This window comes from Rhodamnia argentea, chromosome 5 (assembly GCF_020921035.1).
Source record: "Rhodamnia argentea isolate NSW1041297 chromosome 5, ASM2092103v1, whole genome shotgun sequence".
Taxonomy (NCBI): Eukaryota; Viridiplantae; Streptophyta; class Magnoliopsida; order Myrtales; family Myrtaceae; genus Rhodamnia; species Rhodamnia argentea.
The window spans coordinates 27,263,030-27,285,502 of record NC_063154.1 but is presented as its reverse complement, the minus strand read 5'-3'; the positions used below and the strand labels follow the sequence as shown (position 1 = coordinate 27,285,502).

The following is a 22,473-nucleotide window of genomic DNA, read 5'->3' as shown; positions in this document are numbered from 1 at the left end:
ACTAAATGCATAATCTATGTTGGATTATATTCCTTCGACTTCTTAGATAAGTTTGTACAAATCAACTATAGATGGTAGAATTAGTAAGGAGAGAAATAATTTGCTAGTGTTTAATTAAAGGGACTATTGAATGGTTAGTCCCTTTAATTAAGCAAGATTCGATAGATTCCTCCAGCTATTGAAAAGTGAGACGATTGACCCAAATACAATGTTTCCGGAGAAAAAAAATTCATGATAGACAAAAATGAGAAAGTTCAGGAGTAAGATTTCTCAGTTCCAGTTGGTTAGATTTGGAGCTCAAGGGACTTGATTAGAAAAGTTACACAAGTTCAATTGAACGTACGAGGAACATGAAATAAAGGGACAAAATAATCAAACGAAAGTGTCGCACTACTTTGCTAATTAACATGCGCGAGCATGAACTTGAAGAGAAGAGACACAGAGAGATCAGCACGACCATCAAGCAGAATTGCCGATTCAAAGGGAGAGCCGTCGTTACACCTGAAGGGGAAACTCATCCAGGAAACCTAACAACAAAGCAGCACCATGCACGCGGAGGAGGCAGATACCAGCAATCTTCCAATGAAGATGGTGATGACAGACAGGAGATTGCTAGGAAGAAGACAATGCAAATCAAATTGCCATGCTCACAAAAGCTTCCGAAAGATCTCCGGGTTTTTACTGAGACAGCCAAATTCATCACCATTTCGATAAGGACCATTGCGCGGATCCCTCCCCTCATACATACCTCCTCTGCCTTCTTCACTAGGACACTCCCTCGCAAAATGCCCAGGCTCACCATATTTAAAGCACTCTTCACCTCCACCTCCGCCACCACAGTCCCAATTAAGACCACGATCACGACCACCATCACGACTGCGATTACCAACTTGGTCTCCACCTGAACGTTGAGGCTGAGCCTTTTCACAATGACATTTCTCCCATCCGAGTCCATCACATTCATAGCCTCAGCAGCCTCATCCATTGCTTGCTTCTCTTGTTTTGGAGTCGGATTCTGTTAAGAGGAAGATGGTGCGCTCGGCACAGCACCTACCTGGAACGATGGCTTGTGGCGTTCTGTTTCTTTTGTTCTCTTAATCAAAGTATTTCTCAAAAAACTAAGATTTATGCTTTCTGTGTTTCGAAATCCGGTGAAATTCAATGGAAATTTATGGATTAATTTTCTCGGAAAATCCCTACAAAGTGCTTTTCCAATCTGTAGTAGGTTTACTTTCTAAAATACATCTCCTTTTTTAGAGCCGAAGGAGAAGTACAGGGCAGGAGTGAGAGTTCTGTTCAAGGGACTACTAATTAGAGGCACTTCAAATTTGAAGTGACCCATGTGTGACCCATTCCAGCAAAGTTGGGTCATATATGGGTTTAAGACCCATTCTGGCAAGAGTAATTAGGAACTATGCTGTAGTGATTTTTCTTTTATTACATTTTATTGGTGCAGCTCTCAAGCAGGTAAACAAATTTCTTTCTTTTGGGCTAAAGCAAAACAAATTGAATTTATTTTTCATACAGTTGAAGTACATTGGTCTTTTGCTTGACACGACATAACCAATTTTGACTGTCTTGGCTTGCTAAGCCACTAGTCTCCATTATTTGTGGCTTTGCTGTTGCCAGATACAAAACGTCTGTGAATGGTAAACTTCTATACCCAACTCCAGATAAAACAATGACCACAAGACTCCATATGAAGTTCACATTTTACATCAACTAGGTAATGACAATGAACTCAAGAAGTTTCTTCCTGATTCCTTGGAGTTTGGTCAATGCATCGCCAATATCCATTCGTTCCCTCGGAGACTCAGAAGAGGAAGCGACTCCTATTTCAATGATCGAAACCAAACACTCCTGAATACTACACCAGCTTTTATTCCTTCCCTCCGGAGCGATTATTCGTCTCTGCTCCGACTCCTCGATTTCTTGAAGCAGAATAGGATCGATTGCCTTCTCCACTCGGTCTTCTAGAGCTGCCTTCGCAAAGCGATGAAGGTCCACGCCATTTTTAAACATGTCATCGGTCGGCCTCTTGCCTGTGAACATCTCCAAAATAAGGATTCCGAAGCTGTACACATCTCCCTGTGTGGATACCGCACTTCCTACTCCGTATTCTACAACAATTAACAAAGCACAGTGATGCAAGGTGAATAGTTGAGGTTGAAATATTGTGTTGGTGATGTTTCACGTGCCCTATTCAAAGGATCCATCTACTGTCATGAGTTCTGTATAAAGAGATAAAAGGAAAGACTCAACTTGTGCATCATTACCTGGAGCTACATAGCCGAAAGATCCTTTTACTCCGACAGAGCTTGATTGATCGCTCAATAACTTATGTGCTGCTTCTGGGAGAAACCTGGCAAGCCCGAAATCGCCTACATGTCCAGTCTTTTGATCATCAAGAAGGACGTTGCTTGGCTTTAGATCACAATGGACTATCGGCGTTTCACAGTGATGATGGAGATAATCTAGTGCACAAGCAACATCGGTGGCAATATTCACTCTCTCAAGTAGACTCAACTTGCTTCTCTCCGTATATTGCGATACAGTTGGGTGTAACCATTCATCCAAGCTCCCATTCGGCATGAATTCATAGACCAATGCCTTGAAATCATTGCCATTATAATCAAACCCAGAACATGCAGTCAGTACCTTTACGAGATTACGGTGTCGGATTATTCTCAAGGCCTCGCACTCGGCTATGAAGCTCTTGGTAGCTCCATGACGTGTAAGGTCGAGAATCTTGATGGCCACGATGGACTGAGTCTGATCTAGAAGCCCTTTGTACACTGACCCAAAACTGCCTACGCCAAGTAGGTTGGTGGAGGAGAACCCACTAGTGGCTTTTAGTAGACTGTGATAAGAAACATGCAAAAGTTCAACTTCAGAAGAGCTTGAAGCTGGTGCTTTCTTACTGTCTCTAAACCAAAAGAAGTATAACAAAGAAAGAATGCAGGCTACTCCTACAAGAGAGGAGACCGTGGATATCAGGATTTTTGCAAATCTACTTATTCCTGTTCTTTTTGACTCTTTGTAGTCGCATTTCGGTAGCCGAAAATCTGGCAGACCCCCGCAAAGCTTCTTGTTTCCAACAACCGAAGTTGAAATAACATCACTGAAAACTCCTCCTGTAGGCAATGCACCCTCGAAATTATTGTAAGATAGGCTCAAATTCTTTAGATTCATCGACCCTAGAAATTCCGGGATATGGCCGGACAATCGGTTGTTAGAAACATTCAAAACTTGAAGGCCTTTCATGGAACTCATAGTTGATGGTAGGGGCCCTTCAAAGAAATTATCCTGCAAATATAAGCTTTCCATGCTCATACAGCTGCCGATAGTACTTGGAATCTGTTGAGATAATCTATTCCCGTCAATACGTAGTTCGCCGAGATTCTTCAAGTTTCCTACTTCTACTGGAAGGGTGCCAGTAAGACTATTCCGAGACAAGTCAAGAGAAATCGACAAAGACGAGAGGCCCATGATTTCCGATGGTATGCTGCCATCGAGGTTGTTGGACGAAAGGTCCAAGAGAAGTAGATTCCGGCAATTTCCTAAAGATGATGGTATCGAGCCCCTGAAATTATTGCTATACAACTTTAATTTGGTTAGCATCCTTAAATTTTCGATAGATTCCGGTATCCCGCCCGATAATTCATTGTTGCTGAGATCCAAATTATTCAATTTGTTCAGACCTCCAATCTCCGAGGGAATGTTTCCCGAGATGTTATTGTCCCACATTTGCAAGAACTCCAAATTGATAAGATTTCCGATTCCAGAAGGTAAGATTCCGGATATATGATTGTTACTTAACCCAAACTGCCTAAGGGTGATAGAGAGGTTACCGATACAGTTAGGTATTGGCCCTTGAAAAGCATTACTCTCTATACCAAGTGTTTCCAAGTTTGTGGAATTGGTCAAAGAGCAAAGGAAGTCCAAATCAGCAGATTGCCCACTTCCTAAGTTGTTATCGCCAATATTGAACCAAGTGAGTCCTCTCATCTTCCCAAAAGAAGGAACATTCCCAGTGAAGTTGTTCGATGCAATTTCAAATTGAACGAGATCAGAGGCATTGTATAGTGACTTAGGAATGGGCCCGGTGAGGTGGTTTTCACTCAAACCAATTATCTCGAGATTCGGAAGAGTGAAGCCTAAGTCGGTGGGTAAGCCCCCCTCTAATTGGTTTCCGGCCGCATAAAGTATTGTCATAGTGGATGTATTGAAAATTGAGATAGGAATCATACCAACAAATTTGTTCCAGCCGCATGCAAGGATGTTAAGATTTTGCAGCTGACCGAGAGTCTCTGGGATTGTACCGCCGAGGTTATTTACCGATGTTGTGAAGACGTGAAGAGATGATAAGTTTCCAAATGATGGTGGAATGTTTCCCATCAAGCCATTGGCTTCAAGTACGAGTACTTGGAGCTTGGACAGGGAGCCAAGCTCTGTAGGCAAATTTCCTTCAAGTGTATTGAAGCCTAAGTTAAGCTCGAGCAGGTTAGAGCAATGGGAGAGATTCGAAGGGATTTGCCCGCTAAACGAGTTGTTATTAAGGACCAACTTCTGCAACCGAGACAAGCGGCCGAATTGCGGGGGAATTTCAGAGCTGAAGCTGTTGTTCTTCAGTTGGACTTCCCTCAGAAAGCTCAGGTTACCAATATGGGGTGGCAGGACTCCGGAGAGGTTCTTAGAGTGGAGGTCCAACACGGTGACTCTCCGGTGTCTACGACCACATGTGACACCGTGCCACTCGCAGAAGTGGCTAGTATCATTCCATGAGCTCAGAACCCCGCCAGGATCGGCTATCCGGGCCTTGATTTCCAGCAAGGTGAGCCGATCGGTCTCCTGCCCACCAGTTTCTGCAAATGCTAGGACACTCCCCAGCAGAAGAATGACGGTAGTTAAGCATGAAAATGATCCGGATAAAACCTGATCTCTATAGGGAAGGTCCATGAGGATCTGCAACAAAGTGTTCTCTGCTCGAGTCTCTTTGGGTGTTTGTGCGACGTTGTTTCGAAGCGAGTCTCGAAATATATCACGGGCGTAAAGATATGTCGACGTCATCGATGCAGAAATAATCGTGGCTATCTTTCATGGGCCACTCAAGTTGAGAAAAAGTACAAGGCTGCACGTTCCAACTTGCAAGACTAGTGACGATCGAGTCGGCCAATGCAAATTGAAACATGGCGGGACCTAGTTCGGTTCATTATTGCTCGTGTCCTCATCTTATATTCCACTTTGCCCATGCCTTTTAGGATTGGATGTTTCTTGTTTAGGGATAGAATTGATCTTCACTTTCAATGCCGTTCAATCCTACTTTTCCTCTTCATCTTCCTTGTGCACACCGAAATTTTCGACAAGCATACTGATAATTCATGACTTAAGTACACTACAAGTGTCAAAACTCATATATGTTGCTCAGTTTAGTGTCAAAATTTTCAAAATAATCTGTCAAATTTTTTGAAAATGACCACTTCATTGTCAAAACTTTCAAAACGACTACTTAAATATCAATTTTTTTGAAAAATGCTCACTTCAGTGCTAATTCCGGTGAGCCACGTCAGCTCAAATATTAATAAAAAAATAGGCTGCTACGTTAGCTCAAATGAAAATTGGCACTAAAGTGAGCCTTTTTTCAAAACAATTGATACTTAAGTGATCGTTTTAAAAGTTTTGGCACTAAAAAGCATCGGACATAAGTTTTGGCATCTTACCAAAAAAAAAAAAAGTCATAAGTTTTGGCACTTGTAGCGTACTTTAAACGATAATTCATTTGGTAGAAATCATGGATTGAACTCACCGACAACGATACCATAATAATAATAATAATAATAATAATAATAACTCCAGATCTTTAACGGGCCACTCAAGTTGAGAAGAAAATTAAAATAATAAAAAGTCCAGATCTTTCACGGGCCTCTCAAGTTGAGCAGAAAATTAAAATAATAAAAAGTCCAGATCTGTCACGGGCCTCCAAAGTTGAGTAGAAAATTTAAGGCCGTGAGGTGCGACTTGCAAGGAAACTATGGATGATCCAGCCAGACAACTTGCCCAAAGTTTTATATTTCAACGCTAGTGTCCTTGTCCGGATTGGGAGTAATGTCCCACGTGCAGATGCAAAGATGGACTGGAGAGTCAAATTTAGGAGCGGCTTAGGCGCAAAGATGGACTAGAGAGGCAAATTCAGGGGCGGCTTTGCACTCGAGAACCGTCAAAAAGGTCTGCCGGGTAGAGCAAGTGTCATGTCAAATTTTCCATCAACCTTCCCAAAATAGCTTCATTTCAATGTCATTCAATCCCATCACCACGTGAACAGAAAGGAGAATCTCTTACGAGAAATCTGCACTGTCCTTATCGCGACCCATCTTTCCCCACGTCACAAAAAAAGGAATGAGTTTAGAGGTAATGTCCAAAAAGCGGGCTGACGGCCCTCAATTAGACGTGCGCTCCCTCTCAAATCCTTATCTCAGGTGACGTTGGATTTATTTTATGTTTGGATTAAGCCTAAATAATTCTATCTGAAACATGAGTCATTGTTATTTACCTTTCATGGTCGATTAGAAACCAAACGAGATACATGAGTTTATCTCTTTGTTATGCAGCTAGAGTTTAACTAAGTTCGAGGAGTTGATTACGCTAATAACCTATTGTCGTCCTTTCGGTGTCTCTAACTTGGTGGGGTTGTTCATCTAAGTGATCAAACATTCTTTTTTTAATCAATTATGAGTGCTAAATGTCTTGATGTCTCTATGTGTTCTTGCAATGTTCCTAAAGGGTTTGTTATGATCCTAAGCTTGTCTTAACCATTCTTAAAAAAGAAAAAAAAAATACAAACAAGTACTTAAAGTGTCGAAGTTAAATATCCAATTATCGAAAGGCTCGAAAGAAATGTGCGGAACTAGAAACTTGTCGGGCAAAAACTATTACGTTGCCTTGTTCTAAGGCTCAGGGCATGCACCCCTATAAGCTTTGACCCAACACCAAGTCGGGCAAAGAATGTGCATTGCCTTGTTACGAGCCTTGAGACATGAATCCCATAAGCTTCATATTAGAGACAAAGCCTAAGTCTAGATTAATACTAGATTAAAGTAAGCTTAATTTCAACGCAATTAGCTTGAAAGTGACAATGCTAGTCTAGGCTGCTATCCATTTGTTAAGAGAATGATGCTAAGTCTATTTTTTTTTATAGAATATGTTCGCTGGAAGTCTCAAAACTTACAAAAGATGCAATCAAGTCCTAAAACTTGTCGAATTGGTGCAATCGAGTCCTTCCATTAATACCGCGAAATTATTTAACATAAAATGCTGACGTGAAACTTTAAAATTAATTTTTCTTTTCTATGTGGTATTTTTTTATTATTTTCTTTTTTCCAAATGTTATTTAAATTGATTAATAACCAAGAAAAGGTTAAAATTTAATTTAAAAAAGAAAAAAAACTAAAAAGGAAAAAGGGCAGTGGGCAGGGCCTACGCCACCGCCCATCGCCAGTGGAGATCGTCGGCCCCAGGTGAGGGCCGGCGAGCCTTGCCCACTCACCCAGTTCTGGGTTAAGGAAACCCAGATCAGGGCGAGCACCCAGAGTTAGCGTTAACCCAGATTTGGATTCGTCGGGTCTTTGCGTTTTGATTTCTCCATGTGCTTCGCTGGTGCGCCATCAAACGCCACAAATGTCTTGGCAAGAAGGCATTTTTTACATAACCAGGAAGAGCCCGTCAAGAGTCGAGCATGAATCTCGTTTCCAGGAGAATGAAGACGACTCCGATGATTTTGGGAAGAGGAAAACCAGTAAAGGAATGAAAAGATAGCAGTATCAATCCACCTCGACCTGGGCAACACCATTTCCATAAATAAACACGTGTTCGGCTGGATCTTTCAATCAAGCGTCACTCAGTTAAGAGCTTGTCGTCAAATAATCTATCTGAGAAATGAATTGATGGCTCGCTTTATTTCATTTCCGGTTGCCAATGCGTCCAGTGATTCGACGTGCATCGGCCCTCCGATCCCCGTGCCATTCTTCCTGCCTTCGTCACATAGTTAGCAAGGCTCCCCGGCGTCGCCCAGTTCTGGGTTTCCTCAACCCAAAACTGGGCGAGCCAAGTGGACAAGGCTCACCGGCCATCGCCCGGAGCCGGCGAGGTGTCGCCCGGGCATGGCGAAGACCCGCAACCCTCGGCCAGGGTCAGTGAGCTCCGCCGACTCCTCCGGCGATGGGCGGCCACGGCACCCTACCCAGCTGTTCTTCTTTTTTCTTTTTGCTTTTTAAAATTAAATTTTAACTTTTTTTGATTTTTTAAATTAGTTTAAATAACATTTGAAAAAAGAAAATAATAAAAAATGTCACATAAGAGAGAGAAATTAATTTTGAAATACCACGTTAGCAGTTTCCGTTAGATAATTTGATGGTGCTAACAGAAGGCTTCAATTGCATCAATTTGATTAGTTTTAGGACTCGATTGCACACTTTGCTAGTTGTGGAACTTAATTGCACTTTCATGACAAGTTTTAGGATTTCTAACGACCATGTCATTTTTTTTTTTAATTCTAGCTAAACTCTATCAACTAACATCTAAGCTATTTTGAGTAGTTGATCATATGTCTATAAGCTGAACTAGCCTAATTAACATTAATCTATCCTAATAAACCTAAATCTAATCTCCATCTCAGGCCGCCACCTCCAAGCTCTAGGCCCCAAGCCGCCGGTCTCCATTGTTGATTTCATTCAACATTAAACCATGCAATCACTCACTTTAAGCAATTAGCAAGTTCCCCCGGTCATCGTTCATCAAGAAAATTCAATTTGGTTCAAGAATATGATATCGACTATAGAATTCGATTACCCATCCACCTCATAAAGCTAGGGATTGATTACTTAATGACAAGTTATTATTGACCTCCCACTTCAATGTTCAACACGCGGTGGGCTATGTCACGAAGCGCTTAATTAAGCTTTAATCCAACCCACGGAATATTCATGCACCGCAAAACAAAATGAAGGCAAACAATCATTAATTCACTCATAGGTAAGGTCAATTTAAGACAAAATTAGGCTAATTAGCGATAGAAATCAAGAAATTAATTAGTTAACCTAAAGGGCAACTTCTCTATTTTTCCATTGTTTCTAAGCAATTAAGTCTTAATCCAATTGAAGGCTTTAACGAAGATCCGATTGAGTAATTCTAATTGCTAATGAAAGCATAGGAAATATGCTTCAACTTTCATTGAGGTCATTTCCCAAACTGTGGCCCAATTAATAGAGTTAATTCAATTTAACCCGACCACTTAGGATCTGATCCTGTTCGGACCCGGTTTTTGTAAATTTTAGAAAATTACAAATAAAAAAAAATTCAAAATGGAGCCAAATTTTATGGACAACTAGCCCAAGAGGCTCTTTAACTTTCTTTTTCAAAATTTTTCAAAAGAGTCCTCCATCTATGAGTAATTACACATTTGCCTGAGGACTCAATCAGGAACAATTTTAAAGGCCAATTCCAACTTTGACATTGCTGATTTAAATTGACCGACCTAATCTGGTTAGTAGTTTATGAAAATTCCAACTAGCCTTCAAATCTTCGCAACTCATTCTATTCATCCATGATTATTGTTCACCTAACACACATCAAGTCTAGGCCCTAATTAACAATCAAATCACATCAAATCTACATTGCAAGAATTCATCTAACACAAATTTCTGAGGAATTGAACATGTAAAGCCTTGATTGAGCTTAGAGCTAAACCAGATTCTAAGGATTTTCATCTAAACATGTAAGGCGTAGTTCAATCCACATAAATATTATTCAAAGTTGATATAGATAATCATCTCAAACTATTTGGCCAACATAGAATTGAAATCCTAAACATGCAATTAGCTTCAATTTCCAAAAAGTTGAACTAGTTTGAACAACTACTAACTAATCAATTCATCACATCCTACATTGATAATCAACTATAGATGAAATATATGCTTCACTTTTCAACATAGCTGAGATCAAGGATCATTGGATGATCCTATGAGTTTGATATTAAAAATTTATTGCTTGTAGCTTCAATTGAGACCATCAGCAAGAGACAAAAGAAAAAAAAATTGGCCAATTTCAAGGAGCATCGGTAACAATCGAGGAAGGGGCCGACCATGATTGGCTTGGGAACTCGTAGGGGGAGCTGGTTGCATGAAGGAGCCGGCGGTGGAAGGCCGAAATTCTGGCCGGGTAGAGGAAGAATCCGGTGGAGGAGAAGACGAGGCCAATGAGACCGAATGAGAGATTTTTTAGAGAGATCAAAAACTTTGAGAGTGCATCAATGAGAGCAAGTGGCCGGCCATGCATGAAAGAGAGGGAAATTTTTTGAGGGAAACTTGAAATTGCTTCAATCTTAACCCTACACATCATCCCCTGAGCAGATGGCCAAGGTTCATTTCTTAACAGCTAAGGAAGGCTTCTATTGGCTCTTGCTAGAGCACATGGATGAGTGACATGGATTAATCAAGGTTTGAGATTAATCTGGAAAGAAAGGTTGAGATGAAGGTGCACTTGAATTGATGAGTTGTCATGATTTATTGTAATGAATTCGAGTGGCATTTTTGCAATTTAGAGGAAGAGTTAGCCGAATTTTATTGGGCCGGGTCAACTTTAGTCAAACCGGTTTGACTTGAGGCCTCCCGATTGTCTTTTTTCTTCCCTTCCTCTCTCTAAATTGCTCTGTTAGCTTGGCCAATGCAATTGATTCGGCCCATAGAACCGGATAGGGACGAGTCAACCGGGTTGACCCAGCCAAACCTTGTTGGATTACTCAAGTCCTTTAATTTTTTATGCAATGAATGATTAAATTGGTTACCAAAATTAAGATTTTAACAAGGATTACTCAAGTGCTCTACCCCAAACACCTTATTATTATGAAAAGAAAATTATAAAAAATAATCTGCAAGCAAGACTATGAAACAAAAAGTCACTTTAATATATCAAAATTCAATTAATTCATCCTGCTGTCGAGGTCCCTATGTTGTTCTAGTTAATTATATTTGGAGCCAAAGGACTTTGATTAGAAAAGTTATATAAGGTTAACAACTCGATGAGACAAACTAATGTTAAGAGAACTTGATTGGGAAAAAAACCTCAAATTCAAAGACCAAGAATATAGTTTTATTTTTTTTTCGTAAGGCATATGGAAAAAAAATGAAAAAAAGTTGACATACCTTTCAATATGAACTATACATGCAAAAAAAAAAAAAAGGGTGGGTAAAATACATATACACGCATTTGTGTATTTAAAGGGTGAGCATGAACATGGACTTGAAGAAAGAGAAGTATAACATGCGCGAGCATGAACTTGAAGGGGGGGGAGGGAAGAGAGAGAGGGAGAGACCAGCTGGGGATTGCAAGCGAGTCCCTATTAGCTGTCAAATTATATATATTCCATGACAGCTTAATGCGTTGGATATTTCAGTAGTTTTGAAATATTCTTTTAGAATGGTCTAGATAGAATTTTGACCGCAATGATTAGCTATCATTATTTTCAATGGACGGTTTTCTAATGACGAGTTTAGATGTTGGGGAGCTCGGACGTTGGTGAGCTTAGATGTTGGCGAACTCGGGCGATGGTGAGCTCGGATGTTGGTGAGCTCGGAAGCTGATAAGCTCAAACTTTGAGAAGAGTCTTAGAAGTAACATTTTCTGTCCTCCTTTAATTTATAACGATTCTATAATGGTTTTGCAATGGTCATGTAAAGGTTTTCTAACGGCTTTATAACAATCATGTAAAGGCTGATTTATTTCTTCATAAACCCTCCATTATTTTGCAACGGCTTTATAATGATTTCTCAGCGGCTCTATTTTGGTTGAATATAAATTGAATTTCAAGAAACAATCTTATGAGGACTTTGCATTACATAAGAGAGTATTTCGCTTCTCTTTTTTTTTCTTCTTTACTGGGTTATACTCATAACTTTGTTCATGTTCCTTCTAATATTTAGTACTAAAATTTGTTGAATCTTAGGAGGAAGCCGCTAGAAACCTTACGCACCGAGTTTCGTACACCGATGGGCGGGGATTATTCTTAAGGACGGTGTTTGCACGCCTCAGATAATTGTTCTTACTTTTCTCGTCTTTTCCAACATATTTTCTACTATTGTTATTTTTCATGCTATCTAATATTTTCCCAACAATTTTAAGGATAATTGCCCTAAGAATTCCGTGGTGGTCAAAGACGATCTATGGGAAATAGATGGCCTATGTAGTTGTTCTCTGCATAAGGTGACCTCAATCTTTGGACTGGTGATCGAGCGAGAGCATAGTCTCTCAAAAGTGGAAACTTGGAGAAGATCACTGACTTGTGCTCGACAAGGCCATAATCATGACTGCCTTGGGAAGAGGTCGATGTCCCACCTGGAGGAAGTTTACTGATCCTGACATCGTTGAATCACTCATCACGCTCAGGACCAAGGCAGCCTTATATCATTTCTTCTCACGCCGCAAGGAGGACAATTCTGGTGATCCCGCCAAACCAATGGAGCCTTTCAATTCTGTTTTAGCAAGAAACCAATTTGCGCAAGAAATTGTTTCATTTCTCAAGGACTGGCGAGGCTTTATAGTTGCCTAGCATAAGGTATGTTAAAAAGTTTGTCTGTCCTTTTCTATTACTTTTTGATTTTATTGGAGGATTTAATTTTTTCTTTCCTTCTGTTGTCATCTTCTTCCTTCCCATTCATTGAGGCCTCAGCGATGGCCTACAAGGGCATGGCAAGGGCTGCGACACCGTTGCCTAATTTGGATGAGGGCGATCCGGGACCCTCGCCTAATTTGGACGAGGGCGTCTCGCCCTTGCCTCGTGGCCGGTGATCTTCATGGATCATCACCGAGGCCACAACGATCGGCGGATGGAAAAAGATGAGCAATATTAGGAAATAATAAGAAAAAAATAAACAAATTAAAAAAATCGTAAAATGATGTCGTTTAATTTAAGATGATGCACATAAGCCATTGGTCGTGTCCTATAAGACGGCCAGCATTGATTATATCATTACGCCAACCATTTCTAGTTTAAATTGATCGGATGGTCTACATTAAAAAATCATCAAAAGGTTTGAAACTATATTGACCAAATTGGAAAGCTTATGAGTAAATTGGCAAATGTATAATAGATTTATGATTTTTTGGACAATTTTCTGAAAAAAAAAATGCATTCAAGCCATACCATCAATTGTCATGTAAAATTTCCCACATGTTGGAATCATACAACATTCGTCTCAATCAAATCACATTATTTGAGCGACCATTAACCAGTGGGGGAGTTCCGTTGAAGGGAATGTTGTGTGACATTGACACGTATTGGAGCTAAGGAGCACGAGAAAAAGCTTGGTTTACTTCGGGTAGTGGGTGCAGTGAATTCACTCTGCTTGTCGATGGAGGGATTTTCGTGCGACGAAGGAACAAGGAAGTTCTTCATCATCTCGCTATGTTCGGCTCGTTTTCCTCAAAACCCGACCCAAAAACACCGAAAATTTTCGATTCTGGTCGGGTTTCGGTTTGGTTTCAATGTCCCGGGACATATTTTTTCTTTACTAACTTGAATATGGAAGGATGAATATGGATAAAAATCCACACATTTTAACTCGCGCTCATATGCACTGGCATATTTCGTGGCTAAAGTTTCGATAGATTCCTCCGGACCGAATTTTACCCTAACAAAAAGGAACACACTTACCTAACGTGAGGCTATAACTAAATGCATAATCTATATTGGATTAGGTTCCTCCGACTTCTTAGATAAGTTTGTACAAATCACCTGTAGATGGTAGAATTGCTAAGGAGAGAAATAATAACGAAATAATATACTATTATTTAATTAAAGGAACTATTGAATGGATAGTCATAGTCCCTTTAATTAAGTAAAATTCAATAAATTCCTCCAACTGTTGAAAGGGGAGACGATTGACCCAAATACTATGTTTTCGGAGAAAAAATTTAGGATAGAAAGCACACGTAGGAGACCAAAATAAAACAGAAAAATGCGAAAGTTCAGGAATAAGATTTGTCGGTTCCAATTGATTAGATTTGGGGCTGATGGGACTTGATTAGAAAAGCTACACAAGTTCAATTGATTGGAAAAAGATGCTTAAATTCAGGGACCAAAGTATAGTTTCATCATTTTAAAAGAGAATACGAGGAACACAAAATAAAGGGACATCATAATCAAAATAAAGGGTCGCACTACTTTGCTAATTAACATGCGTGAGCATGAACTTGAAGAGAAGAGACACAGAGACATCAGCACGACCATCTAGCTCTCTCCCTCTGACTCACTAATGAAGCTGGGGTTAACTAATACAATTCTACGAGTGGTCCATTGGAGGTACAAGGCGGGAGTGAGAGTTCTGTTCAAGGGACTACTGATTATAGCAAGTAAACTAAACACTGGAATACCTTGAAATTCAAAAGCAGAATGATCGTAGGTTGTTCTTCCTTTAAGCTAGTTTTAGATTAACTCTATTGTGCTCTGGTAGAGTTAGTAAGCGTAAAAAACTGATGAGAAAAGCTAACGGACACTTAATTTCTAACAATTTATTGGTAACTTACCGATACTGCTGTATGACTATTAACTATTTTTTTACAGCATGCAAATTACCGAGCTTTTGTTTGCCAAATTTTATTGATTTTTTACATGCGAATGTGAACAATCAAATTGAACGACACGTGGATCAAAAAGGAAACTTGCGAAGTTTGTTGACGGTGTCGATGTTGATCTGATGTATTAACGAAGCTTGATTGAAAGCTTGAGATATCCGACATGTATGAGACTGGACATCAAGTGCAGTGTTGGAATTGTAAGTCAATACATGGGGAAACCGAAATCGGCTCATCTTAAAGCTGCAAAGAGGATAAGTCGCTACATCAAAGGTACTATCTCTCACGGTTTACACTACTCTCAGTCTAAATCCTTCGAGCTTAGAGTTTATTCAGATAGTGATTATGGGAAAGATGTCAATGATCGAAAAAGCACTACTAGCTTTGTATCTTTCTTATGTAATACTGCTTTAGCATTGTCAATAAAGAAGCAATCAGGTGTTGCTCTATCGATGTATGAAGCTCAATACATTGCAGCATCTACATGTGTTTGTCATGAAATATGGTTGAGAAGGCTTCTCAAGGAGATTCATATGGAGCAGCTAAAATTGACAGAAATCTATATAGATGATCTGTCTACTATTGCTTTGACGAAAAATACAATCTTTCATAAACGAAGCAAGTATATCGATGTTTGATATCATTTCATCCGAGAGCAAGTGAGAGAAAAGGAGATTGAAGTCTCACATGTGAAGACATGATACCAAGTGGCAGACATTTTTACTAAACCTCTCAAGGTTGATGCATTTCGAAAGTTTAAGAGTCTGCTTGGAATGATTAGTGAAAGAGAATTTGGTTTAAAGGAAGTGTTAGAAGTTAAGTCAAATTCATGAATAGTTGTTGATTCAATGTACATGAAGATTCATGATTGTCGATCAACATGTGGATGACCTTTTCGACTCCATGAACCAAGATTAGTATTCATTGTAGGCGTTGCTTTTAAGAGTCTTTATTATAGAGTCATAATTATGTGAGTTTGTCAAGAGTCTATACATGTACCGATGTTATGATTATACATTGCGTTTGTTCGTGTTTCTAGAGTAGTTCAAGAGTCAAGTATCAAACTTATAAATAGGCGTGTCTTGTAAACATTTTGGTATAATTGAATTGAGGAGAATACGGAAGTATAGGCAAGTCCTTTTCGTCTCCTCCTCCTTCGTGAGATTTTTGTGAGTTGTGAGTAATTGTTTCTCACCGTCGATTACCCCATCAATTATTCCCAATTCTGACACATCTCGCCGCCACCAGCTTCGCGGGCAATTGCATGGCCAAAACCCAGTTGGGAACTCCTGAAGCTTAGAGTTGACGGTATTCTCAATCATTGACGAATTGTTTAAATTGAGCTCAGGAAGCCAATCAAGAGCTCTAAGCTATGATCACTTCTGCTCTGGGCTTGTCGTCGATTTCGCGGTGGCTTCTATTTAAAGCAGGAAATAGAGGGATCAGTAATGAGAAAAGAAGATTAACTCTAACCAGAAAAGAAGGAAAAAAGAGGAAATTTTTTGAGAAAACAGTGTCGTTTCATTCAAAATTGTCCACGTCAAATCGTCAGCCGTGCAAGCAGGATAGCGAAGATGACTGGACTGTTTGTTAGTCCGAAACTCACTGTCCTTGGTGGTCCAAACAAATCCATGTGCAATAGCTGCAAGGATCAGTTAGTGGTGACATTATTTATAGATTTGAAGGAGTTTCTAACCTATGTTCCTACGAAGCATGCATTGCAAGAATCTAACTTTTTGAACTTGATCTTGGAAAGTCCTTGAGTAAGGTCTTTTGAAGATATCTTGGAAATTTGCTTCATGTTCGTGTGTCCTAATTTCTTGTGCCAAAGATCTCTTTCTTCTTTGATTGAGACTAGGCATTGGGTGTCATCAAGATTGACATCAAGTACATATATGTTCCGACGTCGCCTCGTAGTAAACGATTGAGATTTTTCTTGGCTCAACCCAATACACCTGCCTTCTTCAATGCTAATCATGTTTCCCTTTTCACATAACTGGCTGATACTTTTCAGATTGTGATCTAGTCCTTTGACGAATGAGACATCCTTAATGATTAGATTTCCTAACATGATGTTTCCTGTGCCAACAATCCCGCCTTTGTCTCTTCCACCGAAGGTGAAAATTCCTCTGTCGACTTGAGTGAGAGACTTTCAAACTTAGTGCTATCTCTGGTTATATATCTTGAACAACCGCTGTTTAGATACTGTTTGTTTTTCTACCTGGGTACCTCATTTTCTTCTTTGTTTTCAGAATCTGCCATGAGACAGAGATTTACTTCGTCATTGTCACTGGTTTCGCACTCTATGTTACTCCACATGTCTGCCCTTAATGCACGTTTTCCTTTTCGAACTTGCATTTCTTTTCCTTGACTAGTGATCATGCTTTTTATTACCTTTTCTCTCTTCCTTATTCCTAAAAGGTCTATTTTCTTCTGAAAATTTGGTGTGTCTTCGTCATCTGTAGTTTCCTCCTTTCCTCATGCAGTTCTTGAATTTTCTGGTGAATCTTGTGAACATCTCGATTACTGCTTCATCAGATTTTATTATGAACATTTCGTAGTTTCCAAGAAGGATGTTCATCTTTGTTTCCTTCACTCTATCAGTTCCATTGAATGTAACTTGGAGACAAACCCAACTTTCCTTGGTTGTTACACGAGGAAATCTTGTTAAACTCAGCTGCAGATAACGCACACTTAAGCATTATTTGCAGCTCTTTTATGAGCTTCCTCAAGGAGAGCAGCAGCTACACCGGCAACATCGTGAGCATTTTCTCCTGGTGGTTGTGCAGCAGCTCTTGCTAGTACTTCTACGCCATTATTTTTTTCATTACATTCCATATAAGGAGATCAATTACCTCAATGTAGGCTTCCAATCTTTGTTTCTACTAGCCATAGTTGTTGCCATCGAAGTATGGAGGCTTGCTAGGAATAGAAGCTTCGTTAGTACAGAAACCACCGAAGTTAGCCATAGATAAGGATCTTTATGATCTGAAGAAATACACTTTAAATGACAATTCTTCGATATCAATTATGGGGCTAACCAAGCAACCTAGAGGGGGGAAAAATAGGTCGTTTTAGAAATTTGGGAAATTTTTTTTTGGGTCAAATAACTTTTGGAAATCAAGTGTAGCAAATTTTAAAAATAGCAGGTGGTTCTATTGTGTAAATATCAGTTAAAAGCCGAAGTAAAAGATAGCGCACAACAATATATAGTGGTTCGACTTATTCATAAAGCTTACGTCCACTTTCCATACTAACACCCACAAGCTGGGTGGATTGGGCTAGTAATCACCAAGATAATTTACAATCCGCTAGCACTGATCCTCTCATCCAACAAATCGAACTAACAAGAATCAGGTGCTGCTATTGGATACACTTATTCTTTCACATGATTACAAAGCAGTAAGAACACTACACTTGGAATCTCAAATAGTAAAACACACTTTGCTCAGAATACAAGGAATAACTCTTTTAGTTTTAGGTTGATCTAGAGTTTTTCGACCAACTCCTTTCAGCTTCAACGAGCTCCTCTTGTATAGACATCTTCAATCTTCCTGTTGGAGATTGTCTGGAGAAGCAAATAGCCTCTAGAAATCTTCACTGGCTGCTGTTCCGAAGCTAGCAGCCCCAGGCAATCCTTTCTAGTGAACATCAGCAGGTTTTCCTGAAATAGATTTTGCTGCTGTTGTCATATCAGTGACACTTCTTATTAAAGTGGTTTCTGTCTCTCTGACAATTTCCGGTTCTCCTGTTGTTCGAATCCAGCGGCGAACAGACATGCTTTGGTCCCCAAACGAACGTTCTCAGATGAATCAAAGTCATGCTGATGCATAGTAGCCATATGGCGAGAATACATATAATTTCCATGTGAAGGTCTACAAGGTCCACCTTTGGACTTTCCTTTTCTATCTTCTTTCTTCACTGAGTCCAACTTGTAAAACGAAACAATTATGTTCTTGATCGCAATTTTAAGATCCGATTTTGAACTTTGATCTGCCAGGCCAATATGCAATTCAATTTGGATTGCTTCCGTTCAACAGGCTAAAACTCGACACATATCCTAACATTGTCCATCACCCTTCCCAACCCCCCTTACCACCCTAATGCCCTCCCCCACAGACTCCTCTGCCTCCTTCCTCTGCGGCTCCTGCCGCCTCCCAGGCACCGGTTTCTCCTAGGCTTGCACCCCATGCGATTTCAATCTCCACATTCGTTGTGACAACAACCCTCACCCTGCCTCGGGTGATTACCCCTCCACCCATGCGCTATGCTTCCCCTCTCTTTCCCTCCTCCCTCGAGCAGTGATCCTTGGCTCAGGGCTTCAGCAGGCCACCCAGCTTCGGGGAGTTGGCGAAGCAACCAAATATGGAGGCTGTCAAAGGACTAGGAGTCAAGCAAATCAAAGTGCCATGCTCACCAAAGCTTCCAAATGTTCTCCACGTTTTACTGAGAAACGAATTCCTGCATCATTACTGTGTGTGGAAGGTGAGACGGATTTTTACTGAGTTGATTGCATATAGGAATACCTTCTTGAGGCCAAAAGCACTTTTCAGAATCTTTAAGTGTAAAACCACGTTCTATGACATAAAAATAACGGGACCGTGTATCAAAACACCACAAACCTGTCAAGAATCCTGCTAAAAGCTTAGCAGAGTCAATATAGTGCAAACTATAGACAGAAAGCTCACATACTAATGTGTATAACAAAAGAAAAGAGTTTACCAGGTTAACTCCTTTTCAAAAAGTTAGACATTGGAAAAACCATAGCCAAAACGGGCATTCATTTCTAAGATTGCAAAGAGAAAAGGCATTACTTCCACAGGTGAATCTCTCGCCCTAACGTCAAAAGAGCCATCCAGACACTGAAAAGCTGTTCGCACCCTGCAGTCGCAAGTGCCAATGAAGAAGTCAACCAAGATTGATCTCGGACGGATTTGCAAGTGCTAAAGCATGTAACCAAAAGAGAATCCAGTACCCATAGCATAGACAGAGTAAGACCAAATTTGATTCTCGAAGTCAAGCAAGCAATGTTATCAGTCCAAAACATCAAAACAAGCATTCACGGACATTAAACAGTTGAATCTTCTGGCCATAGCTGGCACATCAAAGACTGATCAAGTCAATTTGTCCAACAAGAGAACCATGAAGAAGGGATGCAACAGAAGAGACTTTGACACCTCCAGCAAGTAACAGCAGTACCTCCAATCGTGTCCTACAAGCACAAAATATTCAATCGGCACAGAATCGCCTTCTTTACTATGACTGGAAAAAATTGAGTGCATACCTATTAGGAATATTCTTTCTACCCCGAGCATCAGTTTCCTGTACTGCGACGTTCATAGGGCCCAGAATGGTCCTGGCTGCAGTGGTCGTTTCCTGATCCTCCTCGAGTACCACTGTCCCTATTGTGCCCATCAGAGCAATCACCATTTATATCAGGACCATAGCGACCACCATCTCCATACCTGTCATCCCTCCCCTCATACATGCCTCCTCTGCCTTCTTCAATAGGACACTCCCTGGCAAAATGCCCAGGCTCGCCCCATTTGAAGCACTCTCCACATCCACCGCCACAGTCCCCATTAAGGCCACGATCGCAACTGCAATTACCACCTTGGTCTGCACCTGAACCTTGAGGCTGAGCTTTTCCACAATGATTTTTCTCCCATCCAAGTCCATCACATTCATAGCCTTGATAGCCTCATCCATTGCTTGCTTGTTTATCAAAAGTTGCAAAACCAAATCCACGAGAGCGTCCAGAGAATTAGTCAACCACCACCTATTTCCAGTGTTACTTTTTAACTGCTTATCTTGTTTTGGAGTTGGATTTGGTTAAGTGAAAGATGGTGCGCGTGGCACAGCACCTTCCTAGGGTGAAGGGTTGTGGATTGTGGTGTTCTGTCTCTTTTGTCTTCTTAATCAGAAGTAGTTTGCATGGTTCATACTTTTCGTGTTTGGAAATCCCGTGAGATTCAATGGAAATTTAGGGATTGCTTTTCTCAGAAGATCCCTGCAAATTGCTTTTCCAAGCTGTTGTAATGGTCCCTTTTGCAAAATTCAGCTCCCTTTTTACAGCCCAAGGAGAGGTATCTATAGTCTTAGCTATCATGGAATGGCCATTGAAGGAACAGGGCAAGAGTGGGACTTCTGTTCAAGGGACTACTAATTATTGGAAGCAAACGAAATACTGGAATAGCTTGTAATTAGAAAGAAGAATGATGGAGATTGATTGAGAGATAGCCTGAACTGAGACCAAAGGATGACTGAAGCTACATTTCAACATGGAAGTGATTATGACTGTTGAAAATAAAATGCTAATAAAGAGTAGCTATTCCCAGATTCGAATTGTTTGTGAATGGAAAAACTCCATATCCAATTCCATACAAAACAGTGACCATAAAGACCATACGACTCCATATGAAATTCACATTTGATTTCAACTAGGCGATGACAATGTACTCAAGAAGTTTCTTCCTGATTCCCTGGAGTTTAGTCAATGCACTGCCAATGTCCATTCGTTCCCTAGGAGACTCCGAAGAGGAAACGACTCCTATTTCAATGATCGAAACCAAACACTCTTGAATACTACACCAGCTTTTATTCTTGCCCTCCGGAGCGATTATTCGTCTCTGCTCCGACTCCTTGATTTCCTGAAGCAGAACAGGATCGATTGCCTTCTCCACTCGGTCTGCCAAAGCCTCCTTCGCAAAGCGGTGAAGGTCAAGGCCATTTTCAAACATGTCATCGGTTGGCCTCTTGCTTGTGAACATCTCCAAAATAAGGACTCCAAAGCTGTACATATCTCCCTGTGTGGATACCGCACTTCCTACGCCGTACTCTACAGCAATCAACATAGCATAGTCATGCAAGGTAAATAATTGAGATTGAAATATTGTGTCGGTTATGTTTCACGTGCCTTTTTTCAAAGGATCCATTTACTGCCATGTGTTATGTATAAAGAATAAACTGAAAGACAACTTGTGCCTCATTACCTGGAGCTACATAGCCGAAAGATCCTTTTACTCCAATAGAGCTTGATTGATCAGCCAGTAACTTATGCATTGCTTCTGGGAGGAACCTGGCAAGCCCGAAATCTCCTACATGTCCAGTCTTTTCATCGTCAAGAAGAACATTGCTTGGCTTGAGATCACAATGAACTATTGGCGTTTCACAGTGATGATGAAGATAATCTAGTGCACAAGCAACATCATATGCAATATTCACTCTCTCAAGGAGACTCAACTTGCTTCTCTCCGCATGTTGCGATGAAGTTGGGTGCAACCATTCATCCAAGCTCCCGTTCGACATGAATTCGTAGATCAGTGCCTTGAAATCATTTCCATTAAAATCAAACCCAGAACATGCTGTGAGTACCTTCACGAGATTACGGTGTCGGATTCTTCTCAAGGCACTGCACTCAGCTGTAAAGCTCTTGGAAGCTCCATGACGTGTAAGGTCGAGAATCTTGATGGCCACAATCGACTGAGTCGGATCAAGAAGCCCTCTATACACAGACCCAAAATTGCCCATGCCAAGAAGATTGGTGGAGGAGAATCCACCCGTTGCTTTCAAGAGACTATTATAAGAAACATGCAAAAGCCCATCTTCATAAGAGCTTGAAGCAGATTCTTTCTTATTTTGTCTAAACCAGAAAAAGTATAGAAAAGACAGTATGCAAGCTACTCCTACAACAGCAGAGATTGTGGATATGAGAACTTTAGCAGTTCCACTTAATCTCCTCCGTTTTGACTCTTCGTAATCGCATTTCGGTAGTTGAAAATCGGGCAGACCACCACAAAGCTTCTTGTTTCCAACGACTGAAGTGGAAATGACACTTCTGAAAGCTCCTCT

The 22,473-nt window shown here is 40.5% G+C and overlaps 2 protein-coding genes and 1 pseudogene across 2 annotated transcripts; all 3 read right to left on the bottom strand.

Annotated features, from left to right (window-relative positions):
• Nucleotides 1-1,492: 1,492 nt before the first annotated feature.
• LOC115755160 (probable LRR receptor-like serine/threonine-protein kinase At3g47570) lies at nucleotides 1,493-5,070 on the bottom strand. The gene is made up of 2 exons (XM_048279737.1): nucleotides 2,277-5,070; nucleotides 1,493-2,120 (listed from the first exon to the last, which is right to left on the bottom strand). The coding sequence occupies exons 1-2, from the start codon at nucleotides 5,068-5,070 to the stop codon at nucleotides 1,723-1,725; spliced, it is 3,192 nt and encodes a 1,063-aa protein (XP_048135694.1). The 3' UTR covers nucleotides 1,493-1,722.
• Nucleotides 5,071-19,936: 14,866 nt separating this feature from the next.
• LOC125315289 lies at nucleotides 19,937-21,039 on the bottom strand (annotated as a pseudogene).
• A 23-nt stretch (nucleotides 21,040-21,062) lies between these two features.
• On the bottom strand, nucleotides 21,063-22,361 carry LOC115755159 (probable LRR receptor-like serine/threonine-protein kinase At3g47570). Its single transcript, XM_030694469.2, has 2 exons — nucleotides 21,615-22,361; nucleotides 21,063-21,460 (listed from the first exon to the last, which is right to left on the bottom strand). Exons 1-2 carry the CDS (start codon nucleotides 22,150-22,152, stop codon nucleotides 21,063-21,065), a joined length of 936 nt encoding a protein of 311 aa, XP_030550329.2. The 5' UTR covers nucleotides 22,153-22,361.
• Nucleotides 22,362-22,473: the final 112 nt, after the last annotated feature.

Bases quoted from the DNA above. Each gene is read 5' to 3' on its own strand.
- LOC115755160 (XM_048279737.1), bottom strand. From the start codon at position 5,070: ATGACGTCGACATATCTTTACGCCCGTGATATATTTCGAGACTCGCTT. The intron at 2,121-2,276 runs GTAATGATGCAC...TAATTGTTGTAG, and splicing joins TTTCGGCTATGTAGCTCCAG to AATACGGAGTAGGAAGTGCG.
- LOC115755159 (XM_030694469.2), bottom strand. From the start codon at position 22,152: ATGGGCAATTTTGGGTCTGTGTATAGAGGGCTTCTTGATCCGACTCAG. The intron at 21,461-21,614 runs GTAATGAGGCAC...TGATTGCTGTAG, and splicing joins TTTCGGCTATGTAGCTCCAG to AGTACGGCGTAGGAAGTGCG.